This window comes from Buceros rhinoceros, unplaced genomic scaffold, assembly GCF_000710305.1.
Source record: "Buceros rhinoceros silvestris isolate BGI_N320 unplaced genomic scaffold, ASM71030v1 scaffold5782, whole genome shotgun sequence".
NCBI lineage: Eukaryota > Metazoa > Chordata > Aves > Bucerotiformes > Bucerotidae > Buceros > Buceros rhinoceros.
Genome location: NW_010398192.1, coordinates 3230 through 17798, shown reverse-complemented (window position 1 = coordinate 17798; position 14569 = coordinate 3230). Strand labels below are relative to the sequence as shown.

Genomic DNA, 14569 nt, shown 5'->3' with positions numbered 1-14569 from the left:
AGTTAACTGAAATGATAACATATCTTTATGCCTGTCTCCTAAAAGTTCTCACATAAACCAGACCCATGCCATCTGGTCTGTGACACAGTCTTACATAAGCTGATGGTATGAATCAGAAGGTGGTTTTATCTCACCTTTTCACAGGGAAAGCATCCGTCACTGCCCTGGAGCTGCCATCCAAAGAATGGCCTGTTTAATGCTGTCCTTATTGATGTCCCTTGAGCTGCCCCCACTACCAACTTCTTTTCCTCCTAAATCTCACTGAACCTTTCCTCTCCGCGTTGAGGTATATGGAAAACGTCGCCTTCTTTGCCAGCTCGCACATAGACAAGCAGAACTTTCAGTCTGCACTGGTTTTTGTAGAGTAATTGAAACAGGATTGAAACAGATGGAGAAAATAATATTTACATTCTAGCAAGCAGCAAATTCTTCCTTCCTGCCATACATCCTTCCTGTCCTACATCCTTCCTGCTGCCGTGATGCAAAGAATTCACTGCCTGGATCTTAATTGGCTCCATCTCTGACATCTGAAACCTCTCCTTGCCATGGAGAAATAATTTCATTACTGGAAACACAGCAGAGCTGCTGGGTTTCTCTGCAACCTAACTGAATTAAAGTCATGTGAAGACAAATGCAAGGGTGTGTCTTTCAGAGGCAAGAAAATTTGCAAAGAGGATTCAAGGAACAGTGGCAAGTGCAAGGCTTCCAAGAAATGTGTTTCTTTTGTGATGTCTGTCTTCTGCACGAGTCACACCTTTAGATGGGACAAGTGTCAGCTGCTCCTGGACATCAGTGCAATTTATACTAATTGAAAGCGAGTAATTTGGGCAGTCTAACGGACGAGCTCTGATCACATTGCTGCAGTGGCATTTATGCCCCAGCTATTCAGCAAAGGACACGCCCCTACACCAGACCAGCAAAATGTCTACTGGTAAACTGGTGGCTGTATTTGCTCTCAGGAGGGCAGTAAACTCCAGCTGTTGGGTTCACATCAACCACCAACAAAGGGCCAGAGGACAGAGGACTGAATCAGACGAAGGTGAGAGGGAAAAGAGGCTTTTGTGGATGAAATTCTAACACGTCTGTTTTGTTGTGAGCCTTCCTACATTACATTAAGTTACAGCTAGCCTTTGCAGGGACAGGTTATTACACAAGATGTTGAAGTGCTGGCTGCGGTGGCACATGAAGAGTGGCACAGGACCACTGATGCACCTTTCGTTTGCAACAGAAGTTGTGATTAAAGTCCTGTGTATTCTCCACTTCCTTTACAACAGAGCATATAGGTCTTATCTCCAGGGGAAAAACCAAAGCAGTTTCTAGTATTCGCAAGTTGTTCAAGTATCCAACCTCTTTCCACTTGTCTGGTAACAAAATCCAACCCCTGCTAACATGCTTCAGAGGGTAGCAATGGCTCTATTTTTGGGGGGAATATGCTGTCGTCTGTTACATTCACAGTAATGAAGCAAAGGAAAGCAGTCTATCATATCTCTGGCAGTGACAGCTGATGTATCTCCTTACAGGGCGAAACAGACTTCTTGCAATAATCTAAACTTTATTGTCAGGGATGCATTTTATTCCTTTCACTAAAATATAGCGAGTTTTGCCTTTGATTTCAACAAATTACCTTCAGCTATCAACTGCTAGGGTGCATAGGTCAGCAGGGACTGCCAAAGAACAGAGCGATGTAACCCTTACACTTAGGGGCAAAGGAAGCTGAGTTTCTTGCCAAGACGCACAGGCAGGTCTCAACTATGTGATACAGGATATCCCAGATCAGAGGAAAAAAGAGAGCACTAGGAGACTCTGACACTCTGTAAAATTGCCTCTACTTGCAATCTTCATTAGGTCTTCATAGGTCTGAGATAAAAATGGCATTGTGCTGTAAAACCTATCACAAACGATGTGCACTCTATGGGGAGAACAGAGCATGTGTGTCCCGGGTCTGACTACATTACCCAAATTCTTTAAGGGATTCTGCAACATTTGTAGCTCACCGTCAGTGAAGCAGTCCAGTCCAAATGTAATATTGTCAACAGCAATGTCAGCATGGGAATTCCAGCCCCAGGTTGCCAGGAGTTGCAGCTGAAACCTTTGCAATAAGACACAGGTTTTAGAGAAGAGACGGGGGAAAACCATGCCCCAAACCCTAAAAATACAATATTATGGTATCATGTTTATCACTATTTAGAATGTTTCCTCCAGACAAGCCCTGCTGGGCAGCCAAAAAGGCCTGCTAGTAACCTCATTCACATACCAACAGTTTTTAAGGACCAACTATCACTCATATAATGCCACATTTCATGGGGAACAAGAATGAGAGCCCTACTTGCCCTTCTATCTGCACATGCATGCAGAAGCACAAGCTACTGTCTTCCACTAACAGTCATATACAGACAACCATCCTTATTCAATCGCTGAAAAGAGTCTAGAAATTAGACATGTGCAAAAAGGAAAGGAAGAAAGAATCTCCTTTTTTCCACCCCCACAGAGCTAGCCAGAATAAAAACTGAACAGAACAACAATGTCCGAATAGATAGGAATCTCGGGCCTGATCCTCAGCCAATGTGACATGAATTTATTTCAGCGGAAGGTCAGGACATTTTAAATTTCAGCCATAACTCCCTGAAGTGTTTGCTTCCCAATCTGTCTCATCTTTTTCCACCATGACCAGGTGTTTAGCTACTTATCTAGGAGGTCCCATGTGCATTGCCACTTTCTGAATTCACAAGGAAGAAGAAAGAAAATGGGCTGGAGGATCTCATTCTAATGGATAGGACTGAACTGTTTTTCATATAAATTTCAGAAATAAACAGATGTCTCATGTCTAGTCTATTTAGAGCTTAAGAGCACTTGAAGGGGACCTCCACTGTTGTCACTGGTGAATTTCAATGATGATCTATGAGAGATCAAGCACTGATCTGCCTAACTCATTAATCATTCAGCCTAGGAATGATTATCCCAAATTAGTGGCGATAAAGTATGCGTGCATACTCCACCCACCAGCCAAATGTTTGTCCATATACACAGCTAATAAAACGTTGCATAGCTGCATCAAAATCTTCAGGGGTAATCTCTTTTACCCTCGCTCAAGAATGGCTCCTCATGCTTAAATGAAAACATTCACACCTACAGAATCTGAGTACTCTGGGGGTAAGTGTTGGTGCAGCAAATGCAAATCGAGGGTCACTTGAATGATGACCAGTCTTTTAGCTATGGGGTTTGCAGGGGAATTCGTCATTAGATCCACTTCCTACACAAACTTGCCTCTTTACTAGCAGGTTTAGCAATACTTGCGTGTTTTCAGACCTTGTACATAAGTCAATTGACGCAAGACGGTAATTCCGCCATCCACTCAACGGAAGAGAAAGTCACAGCACCTTGAGGCAAGGACTAAGGCACTTCTAGCACCCACAGCCATAGATACAGCACCACAGCCTACCCCTTACTTAAGACTGCCCACAGGGCAGCACACCCTTGGTCAGGACAGTATGCTGCATCTGGTCCATGGAGTCAGAGCAGGGGAGGGTCCACAACACTGTGCTACAAGGCAGATTTCTGCTCCAGTGGAGCCTTGGTGGGAGCCTTGAGAACGATCCCCTGTTCCAGTGCACAAGACTAGACATCTCACAAACTCCCCTTCCTCATAACATCTGAAAAAGGGAAGGAATTTGCCTCTTGAACTCTGTGCTGTGTTAGCCAGAGGGATTTCAATTGTTCCTGCTCATTGAGCTCATTTTGCTGGCTCCACCGTATTACACTGCCCAGCTCTGATGTCTGGCCTGCCTGTCTGGTTCTCTTCTGACAGCAGCCTTTTCCCTGTGTGTGTGTGAACCGACTGAGTGACTTTGCCAGCTGATCACCAGAAGCAGTTTTCCACGTAGCTAGATGCCCAACTGGGGAGCTGGTCAGCAAACTGTGTTGTTTGCCTTCCTTGTCTCCTAAGAAACAAATTCACTGGAGGAGGCTGTTTCTAAAAACTGCTGATGTACCCCCTCCATGGCCTCCTCCTACCTGCTAAGACTTCTCTACTTCCGGCCCCATCAAACCACTCGTGTCCTGCTACAGCAGCTATTTGCGCTGCAGTTCCTGTTCACCTATTCTTCCCAGGTGATCTGACCCCTCTCACTCACCTTGGTACTAGCTATTATCGCTTCAGGGAAAGAAGTAAAAATATAGTTCTTTCATACTGTAAGTGAGGGATATCCTGGAGATTCGGGATACAGGAAAATGACATGCCAGTCCAAACCCTAAAAAATCCCCTAAGCACAGCATTGCTGGAGTTTGCATTATCAAGGAAACCTGCCAGCACCCACGAATATACAGAAAAGTCACTCACAGAGCTTTATACCAGACTATACTAGGGCCGAACAGCGAAGTTCACCACACACCTCTGTTTACAATAGTTTGCAACTATACCAGTTTAGAATGAACTGTTTCATTCGGGGTATTTGGTATGACTTGCCCAGCAGTCAAAATGTTTTGCCAGTGCTGAGGATAAGGCAATATATGGATTAATAATTTTGACCATGCTCAAAAATGCTGACAACTTTGAGTGTTCTCTGCTACTAGGTATTGGAATTGTGGTCTGAAATTCATGAGGAAGAGGGTCACGTAGCAGGGATGAGCTTTTTTTCCATTTGAATGAGAATATATTCAAATTTTAGTAAAATGTCCCTGCAAATTTTTAATCCCTGACACTTCCATGTCTGGGAGAATTTTAAATCCTGGCTATCTTCAAGTCCGGGGTTAAATGGTACTTTCCATGGCAGTGCTGTTATGAACTGTGTCAGGTTCTGCTTCAGCTACACAAAAGAAGAACTGCCCTTCCAAATTAGCTAATACGATTTTTCGTCCCCAGCTCTTCTTTACTTAGGAGAAAAGGAGCTGCCTAAACTGAATTCAGAGAAAAAAAGGTGACATCTTGCAGAGGCTGGGGAGCTCCCTGGGAACTTCTACAGCAGAGAAGCTTGGACTTGGTGTATGGGGGTTAGGCCTGAGATCTGCAGAGAGAAACAAGCAGCCTGTCAAACAAAGACTGGGAATAATGGTCCGGAATCATTGAAATAAAAGTGCACAATAGATAACAAGGAGGAGAAAGGAATGGAAGTGCAGGGAAGGGAGTCAGACTTAAAAAAAAACAAAGCAAACACACAGAGACAGCATGTGCTGGAAGAGAGACGGAAACAAGAAGTGGGAACGAGTTCAGAGAGGGAAACTGCAACTGGAACCGTGAGGCAGGTAAAATGGCTTCACAAATGGAAACTTGAAAGAGAAGGAAGAGAGACCAAATGTATGAAAACAAGGAATAAAGGCACTGAGTGCTCACAGAAGCAGGTGAGATGGCACAGCAGTAGCAGAGCATGGAAGGAACAAAGCAAGAGGCCTGGGACAGAGTGTGAAAAATAACCAGTTGCCAGCAGCAGGTACATGACTTGAGAACAAATGGCACTGGGTGAGGGAGGAGAAATACCTGTTTACAATCAGATTGGATTGAAAATCTTTGAATCTTCAATATGACTCCGTTTGAAACCCAAGGTCATGCTGTATTTTCACTTCTAAAACTGAAAACTTTAATGCAAGGCTGATGTGGGCAAGTCTTTTCCTGAGATTGACACATCAGTGATGCAACAGTGAATTATCTCCACTTGCCCGGGCTACACTGATATAGATCCTAGGCTCGACAGATACATTGGCTAAAGTGTGTTTTTACCACTCGTTTGACTCTCCTGGTTGTTTCTGCTGTGGGGGTACCGAGTGCAGCTATGCTGAGGTAGCCGATTTCCCTGCCGGGCGCACTTTGCTGCTGTGAGGATACTGGCTTTCTCAGGGCGGTAAAATGTTGCTAGTGCAGATGCTTGCAGTTCCCAGTACCTAAGCCCTGTCTGAGGTTGCATGAAAGTGCAGGCGCAGAGTGGGCTTGTGCTGTGCTAAGCTGGGGGTGTGCATGAAGAGATGCACACGTGACAGAATACCTCCTCAGCAAGCAGAACTGCAGTACTCCTGTGATTTTTTCAGTAGAAAAGGCCCTGGAAGAAGGCAAGGATGAAAACGATGCTTCACAACAAAGAGTAACAATTTACTAAATCTCTAGGGTAATAACTCTGAATGCTGCCAGTGGGGCTCTCACCAGTTCTGAAGCAATGGCATTGGTAAAGTGATGAGAAACCAGTGGTCACTCCAGCTCCCTGCCCTTTCCCACATCGGCAAGGTGATGGGAGCTCCCTTTGTCTCTTCCCTCACAGCGAAGGAGACGGTACCGTTGTAGCTGCCGAAAACATGCACCGAGAATTGGACCTGAAATAGAGCAATAAGAGAAAAAGGATGGTATCCTGTGACAAAAAGGGAAAAGTACTCACTTCTCCCCTCCCTGGGGATTTGAGACACTAAACCTTTGATCCTGGGTCAAACTGTTTGATCCTGCACACCACTAAGGCTCCCCCCAGTGCTTGTGTCTGACTCGTCACTGTTCCTCACACAGAATTTTCTCAGTGGAGCCTCTGACTGACGCTCCTGTTGGGCAGCTGTTCTCTAACCACTGATGACAATACCCATGGCCTCAGACACCATCTGGTTCCTTGTTATCTCCTTCCGGAACAAAGTGTGGTTAAGCAGAGGAACACGGGCTTCAACTCCAGAAATGCTTTATCATTAAATGATAGAGTTAGGTAGACCTGCCACTAGAGTAAGGTTATTGCAAAAACCCAGTCCTAACTGCACTCCTCTTCAGTGTTGTCACCTGCTTAAATATTCCTGTGAAAGGTTTGAACCACAGGTTAAATCTTTAAAGGATTCCCATTCTAACCACCCAGGTTAAGGCGTTGCGCCGATAACGGCTCTGTACCCAGGCACTATATTTGGCATCAGAGCACTCCAAGGGGAGAGCTGCCCTGCCCCAAGCGCCCCTGAAGCAAGGAATGAGGCTGTCTCCAGAGGCAGGACACCTCAGTCCATATTCTTGCTCCAAGTCATAGGCATCACCCGGACAGTAGCACCCGTATGACAGGTGAGCAACCTGATTACCAGGTCAAAGAATATTTTTAAGCAGGACTCGCTCCTTTCTTTGCATCAGTTGCTTTCACTTTGCCACAGAGCAAGAGAGAACTGCCATTTCCACCAGTGCTGTAAGCGCTCAGCTGCTTTTTATATTACAGAGAGCACAGGCAGGAAGGGGATCACACACACAGATGTGCTGCAAAGAACAACCACAGGAAGTTCCTTGCTCCTGAAATGTGGGTTCAAATCCACATTTGAGGATAGAATGGGGCCAGATCTCCTTTAACCTGTATACCATAATCAACACTTACTCTTCTCCTTCTCCTTGGAGCCTAGCTCCAAGCACATTTTATTTTGTTGGAAATACCCAACAAAATTGACCTGGATTTATAAATAAATATAAAAGCTGAAGTTACAGTTTTGGCACCTGCACTGTATTTCTTCTGCCAGCTCTAATTAGGAGGCATCAAAGCTTTGTTTTCCTCTACCAGGGCTAGACTCCAGCTCAAAATTGCAGCTCAATTTTCCTAAGTGTTATGAGCACAATATTATTTAATATTTTTAATTCCAGCATCTTGGAACTCCCCTTATTCTTTGTAGAGATTGGGGCTTAAGACAGGTTATACATTTTTATCTGTGCCAGGTTGCCCTCACCTTGAGAAATTCCTGATGAATGAGAACAGAAGTTTATTATCTTCATCTATTCCCGGAAAATTTAATGCCTAACTTCACATTCCTGTTCTCACTGAAACAGTCAAATTTGTGAACTCCTATGAAAGTATTACAGAATTTAAGAAGACAAGTCTCAGCAGTAGGTATACTGGATGGCTCAAGAGCCCACACTGCCAGCTCCCTTTCTGACAAACCAAGGCCACCCCACACAATTCAGGTGCGGGGAACCCTTCAGAGGAATAATCAGCACCGTTAGGCTGGAGGGTTTTCCGTACTGAGGAGCTGACTTGGGGCTTCTGCTTTCACTTGCTGTGGATGTGCCTCTCATCTCCTTTCTGGTTTTCATCAAGTAGCTAGCTAGGTGGTATAGCCAACTCTTCTGCTTTCCAGTCTTTCAGAAAGTGTGCAGAGGCACAGGAAAATGGGTTTATTGTGCAAACAGTGCCTACAGTGTGACGATTAACTTAGCACAAAGGTGCTAAGACAGAGGGATATACCTGGTAGTCTTCAGTGGCAATACTGGCTGGCAAGCTGGTGCTGTAAGCCTTGGCCACACCGCTCGTCTGATTGCTGTCTGCTCGCAGGTAGAGGAAGCGTCCTGTGAACAGAAAAGTGAGTCAGAAAAGACAAGATCATGTTTTGCTTCTTTTATAGTCTCCTGCAATAATTTAACACCATTGCGCTGAAGCACACTGTAAGTAGGATGACAAGCAGGGCTTGAGAGCAAATCTCTCAGTGAGGATATAAGCAGCACTCTGCTAGATTTCAGCAGCACAAGAGTCAACATGCCAAGCCCTTTCCTGAGACATGAGGGCACAATCCTCAGACATCACTCAAGTATCTTCCCATACAAGGGCTCACACCAATCTGCACTGGACTCCTGATTAGCCGTAATTCTTAGTCCATTAGCATCAATGACTCTTGCTGAGACAGACTTTGGTCTGGAAGAGCTTATTTGTAGTCTTTGTTCCCAGGAACAGTTTATAAAAGCTCTCAAGAGACAAAGAGGACACTCACGTGGATAACCCTCATTTTGACAGGGAGCTGTGCGGCAGGACTCGTCTTTGCTAGCACTTCTGACTTTCAACCTGGACATGCGAGGGGCTGGCTTTCCTCCTTATTTACCAAGCTGAGAGTTCTGGGAGTTACCTGACTCTTTTTTTGTTGTGGTGTTCTGTGGCATGCAAAGCGTGTGATCACTTGGTCTTGCTCTTCCTAACCCACTGGCAGAGTCTGGCGAGGGTCACCAAAATGGTTTTTTCTACAAGCTGCCTAGTTCTGTTGGGGAATTTTTACTTTGTGGTGCAGTAGCTATCAAGTTGCTGCTGAGGTACTCCACGATTGCATAGCTTGTAAGAGGAAAAAGGAGGGAAGTAGTGTATATAGAGAAAAGATAATTCATTATATAATTTAAGGTGAAGGAGAATCCTAGTCACTGATAGTTTTCTTTTTAACTTTGTGCAGAACTTGTTTCACATAAAGCTTTGAATCATGTTCAAAAGTTAATTTTAGCTACGTTTAAAGTTGTTGTAGATAATACTGATGCTAAAGTTAAAAAATTTTAAATTAGAAATTTTCATTTAAAAATGTAAGTTCAAGGCTATTTTATATATATACATGCACACATACACAGAAAGAGTAAGAAAGAACTAGGGGAACCTACCACGAGTGGCTTGCAAGGTAGACCCTACAAATGAGCCATCTTGAATCATTTCATTAAAGCCCCGAATAGACCAAGGAGATGCTGCAGTTTCATTTAGTGTCCAGCCACATGGACCCTCTTCAAAAGAGCAATGCGAGCCCTCTGGGAGACTCTCTACAATGGAGAATAAGAAAACGCAGGAAAAGAGGAGAAACATGATTATGGAAGAACAGAAACAGCAGCAGAGTTTGAAACTCACTGTGGTAGTCTAAGCTACTCGATCTTTGCTACACAGTAGTTCAACGGCAAAATATTAATAATTCTCATTTGTTTATGTCCAGAGTCACCATCAGAAAGGCAACACATTGCTTTAGGAGATATTTGAGACTTCTGCTCTAGGTACTGGACAAAACTACATCTCCCTAAAGAATGGTAAATCACTGCCATGTGTCCGTAAAGGCCTTGCAGCCTGTGAAATTAGAAGCGTTACCAAGTTTTCTGTGTCCACTTGAAGGAAGGCCCATCAACAGATCCGTTTGGATCTCTGCTGCTGCACTTGCAACAAAGTTAAAAGATGCTTCTTATCACCACAGATGAAGGTCAGGGGGATTCCTCCGTCATGACATGCAAGAGGAACTCTGAACAGGGTTCTTGGAGGAACAGATTTATGACTGTTCTGATGATCAGCACCTTCGCCTGAAGGAAGGCCCAGACCTTGGGTCTGGAAGGAGTTTCTCACCCAGCTGCAGACATGTAAATAAGGTTTTGCCTTTCTCAGAAGTAGCAGCAACTGTGAAAGGCAAGTCACCAAGCTCCTTACTGCAATAGTTAAAAAACAAAACCAAACCAAAAAATCCAAATCCATTTTATCCTGTATAGGGTGAATTTTCAAAAGAGACTCTTGGTATCCAATTAATGTGGATAGGCTACATTAATTCAGGAGGCAAAGTATTCAATTAATCTAGAGATGGAATAAATTTCATTTTCTTTTTTCATTCCAAATTATTTCTTCTAATGGGATGAAGGTTCCCATGAAGTGTTGTCACGAAAAGAGGCCAAGAAGATCTATAGAGCTGATTATTAAAAGCCCTGGCCTGGAAGGGGGGTTTCCCAAACCCTTTACAATTTGTCAAGCCCACTAGTTTCCCAAGAAAGACAAAATCCTGGCACCCAACCTGCCTGCCACACTCCCGTTAGGGAGAAGGGGAACCTCCTCAGGTTCTTTGCAACTTGGCCAGCCTGCCGGGCTCACGCTGGCAGCGTCCCTGAAAACAGAGTCCCTCTTGGTAGCCCACAAGATTGTAGGATGTTCTCCTAACCTATTCAGGGACCCTCACCAGCAGTAACATGAAGACAAATCCTTTCAGTATTAAATCAACAATAACAATTTATTGTATAAATATGTGACAAAATGCAGGTTCGAATGATACTGGTAATTGGATATTGACTGTGAAAATGAATTTAAAACAAACACTAAGCACGGGGGGGGCGGGGTGCAGAAGATAGGTTCAGCCCGTTGACCGAACCCAAGTTTCGATGGTGGTCTTCTGCTCCCCTTTATCCACCACTTTTTATATTGTTTGTATACTTTTAGGTGGAGCTTGAGTAACTTTAGTCATGAATTCTTTTTAATCTGATTGGATTAAAAATCTCCTACTTCACATTTAAAGGTACAGGTGATAAAATATAGGGCGCATGCCCAGTGGGGAGTGGTCGTACCTTGAATGCGGGTAGCCTTGGGGATGGAGGTGTGGTTTTGTATTATGATGACATTATAATGAGCAAAGTTCAGCTAAAGGACACGATTTCATAATTTTTGCTGGCATGGCAGTAGTGATCCATCTTTCTTCATAGCTGTTACTACAGTGAACTGTAGCAGCCCATTGTTACCTCCAAGAACAGGGACAGACCGTGTTGCCTTCGCATCACTCCTGCCCTCGCTCAGAGGCACGGTGCGTTGCACTTGGCTGCAGTAGGCTTTAGCCATAGTAACCGCATTCCATTCTTGGGATCAACAAATTGCCTCATAGCCACTTCATGGCTGCTTTTCATGTTAAGGTGTAAGCAAAAATCTGGGGAATAGTGTTTCCCTCACCTCCCCGTGTTAGTTGTTTTCCCACAAGTGCCATGCCACGTACTCACCACACCTCACTCCTTCCTGTTCTTTGATAGGGCAATCACTGATGAATTCACAGATTTGTAAGTGGCTGACACAGCCATCACGAGGGCAGGGGAAAGTGGAGCCTTTGTCATATACAGAAATATCTTGATTTTCTTTATCTAAAGGAAAAAAGAGAAATAAATCCAGAGATTAGTGGGTAGAATGTATATGACCCCTCACGTGTATCAGTCTTTACATACGACCTGAGAAAATGCCTTTTGGGAGACAAACGATACTCACCTCTGGTTTTTGTGATATATTTCTATCCAGCATTAGATTCCTGCAAATCACCTCAGGTCTCACAGAGACCAAATTTATTGCTCCTTTCTTCCACTCATTGTCTTCTGCTGTGTTTGTGCTATATTTAGATAATCTTTTTTGGGTTATTTTGGTTTTGGGTTTTTTTTTAAGAAGCATCTTGCAGTTTTCTGCTGAGGTGTGCTCCTCAGCTCTATGACTGTGCACCTGCTAGGTAGCTGCAGCATGTTGCATGACGCTTTGCTGCTGGTGGCAGAGATACCCACTTAGCTCTGGTCCTGACAGCCACCCTGCTATGCCTTATTGAGACTCAGGCTTAACTAAAACTCCTGCTGCTCACACATTTCTGTGCCAGCTCTGTGGCATCTATCTTCAACAGCCCATGAAGATAGCTGCCTCCCCAGCAAGTCGTCTCCCTGTGCAGGATCTCACTCCTGCACCCTAGCTAGTCTAGTCAGCTCTAACTCTGGGAGCATTTGACTGACTGGACAGCTATGCAGCAACCAGGCTGAACACAATTTTTAAGTCAGCAGTTTCCCGAAAGTGTGACTCCTAATGCACCCAGCCTGTCCTGTGGGTGGGTTTGTTATGGACCTGCAGGTTTGCATAGGTTTCTTCTGGATCTGCTCCTCTTTAGCAGAGCTCTGCCCAGAACATCCATAGACATCTCCGCAGCAGTCCAGGTATACAGTCTGAAATAGCATTTCTTCTTGGCACTGCATTGTGCTGGGTACATGCATCAGCTCATTTAGTGGCTGAATGTTTAGCACAGTGCATCCCCTCAAATCTCCATGACTGTCAAAAAACCCCATTACATTAAAAATACAATGTCTGTTAATTTAAAATATTAATGACCGCAATAAAGTTAAATTTCTAATATGATCAAAACCAGCCTCATGATATATTATGAAACAACTCTGTGAAACTAATATTGTCGTTTTACATTTGAAGCTTCTTACATTACATTTCAAGCTATTTCTACAGTGTCTGCTAAATGGAGGCAATCGCATTATATTAATGCATGAAAATCAGGAAGCGAAGAAGATTAGGTCCCCAACCTGCAGGCTGCCTGTGCCGACAGACTCTTCCAAGAAGCCTAAATGACATTAGCAAGGTTCTGCGCAACTACAGAGGACCATTTGCACATCATTCACAATAGGATGTAAGTGCCAGGTAAAACCGAGGATTTCTGACCTTTTGGAGAAGATAAATACATTCCAAATATTTCCATTTTAGACAGAGGTTCTCAGCCTGGCAATAGCAAAGAGACCCCGTGGAGTGCAGATAAATAGTACTTTTCTTTATAGATCTGGAAGATAGATCCCCAGTATGGAAAAGACTTTGGTGACATGGGTTAGTATTTTGGTTTTGATTATTTAAGAAAGAAAAATATTACATACAAAAATAATTTAGACAAAGACTTCATTCCATCCTTGTTGCTGGATGAAGCATAAACCCTGCCTGAAGTTTTCTCATACAAAGATCAAGCAAAGCAAAGCTGAAAAGAAGAGAGGATCGCCTACATCAGTCATGTAATTCTGAACTTCAGCGCTGCCTTCGGAGTTCATACACAATGTGTGCACAGACATAAAGCACATGCAAATCATAATTCCATTTTGGTTGGAAAAACCTTTAAGATCATTAAGTCCAACCACTAACCCAGCACTGCCAAATCCACCACTAAACCATGTCCCTCAGCACCGCACCTACACATCTTTTAAATACCTCCATGGATGGTGACTCCACCAATTCCCTGGGCAGCCTGTTCCACTGCTTGACAACTCTTTCAGTGAAGAAATTTTTCCTGATGTCCAACCTAAACTTCTCCTGATACAACTAGAGGTCATTTCAAAAGTATTCTGACCTCAAAATACTTTTGTTACTTGGGAGATGAGACTGACCCTCACTTCGCTACGACCTCTGTTCAGGTGGTTGTACAATGTGACCCTTGACAGATAAAAACTGCCGGAAACCCCAGAGGAGACTCAGTTTTGATTTAAATACCATCTGACTGACTTCTTGATCACACTCAGCAGTTGCGGTGAGGAAGCTGCCCTCTTTTCTGACTGCGTTTGGTTATTCCATGCCTGAGTGAATTGCAACATACCATGAAAGCAGCTCCTGAGTTGCAAGGAGCCCACTGCCAGTACTCCAACCTCTCGTGCACCACAGCTTGAATACAGCAAGGTGATTTTAAAAGGTCTTTCTATTCGGCCAATCTGGGCCATCAGGTATTTCCATTTCATCCTAGAAGACAACAAAGAGCTATCAGACATACACACGGGAACCCACGGAGTCTCTAGCAGAAAGATTCTGTACTGTACCAAACAGAAGTAATAGTATCCACAGTGGCAGCAGATTGATGAATGTGAACTCCAACGTAACAAGAAGGTGTAAATACAAAACAAACGATGTGCAGCCTAACAAGGTCATGTTCAGTTATCTTTGCTGCAGATCCTATTGCTAATGATTAAAAGATCCAACCATTCCCAATGATTCTTAAGTTAGAATTATTACCAGTTTTGGACACCCACTCCCCCACCTCACCCCCTCCATGCGTGCCTTCCACTTACACGGTTCAGTTCTGTTCTGTTTGTTCTTGCAAGTACGGATCAATGTAGCCGCTGCACAAGTCTCTGGATCTCCTCAAGCTAACAATGACATTGTATGTTTTGGAAGTAAATGTCTGGCTCTGAGTGTTTCTTGGTTGTGTCATGCCTGAGAGCCTTCTTCTGTGCGTTTTCTATCCAATCATCTCCCAGCTTAACAAGTTAGAGTGCACCCACAAAACAAGAGGAAGAAGAAAAGTGTTGTTCCAGAAAACGCAGATTGCTCTGGCAATT

At 43.9% G+C, this 14569-nt stretch overlaps 1 protein-coding gene across 1 annotated transcript in view; it reads right to left on the bottom strand.

Moving 5' to 3' along the window:
• LOC104488896 (ALK tyrosine kinase receptor-like) overlaps positions 1–13972 on the bottom strand; it is a gene marked incomplete at its 3' end in the record, with an annotated part of 41250 nt that extends 27278 nt beyond the window's left edge. Inside the window, exons 1-6 of the mRNA XM_010130990.1 lie at positions 13834–13972; positions 11450–11587; positions 9329–9481; positions 8163–8263; positions 6128–6294; positions 1995–2089 (exon numbers count right to left, since the gene is read on the bottom strand). Of these exons, the coding sequence (XP_010129292.1) occupies positions 1995–2089; positions 6128–6294; positions 8163–8263; positions 9329–9481; positions 11450–11587; positions 13834–13972 (793 nt within the window). The remainder of the gene's footprint in view (positions 1–1994; positions 2090–6127; positions 6295–8162; positions 8264–9328; positions 9482–11449; positions 11588–13833) is intronic.
• Between the last annotated feature and the right edge of the window lie 597 nt (positions 13973–14569).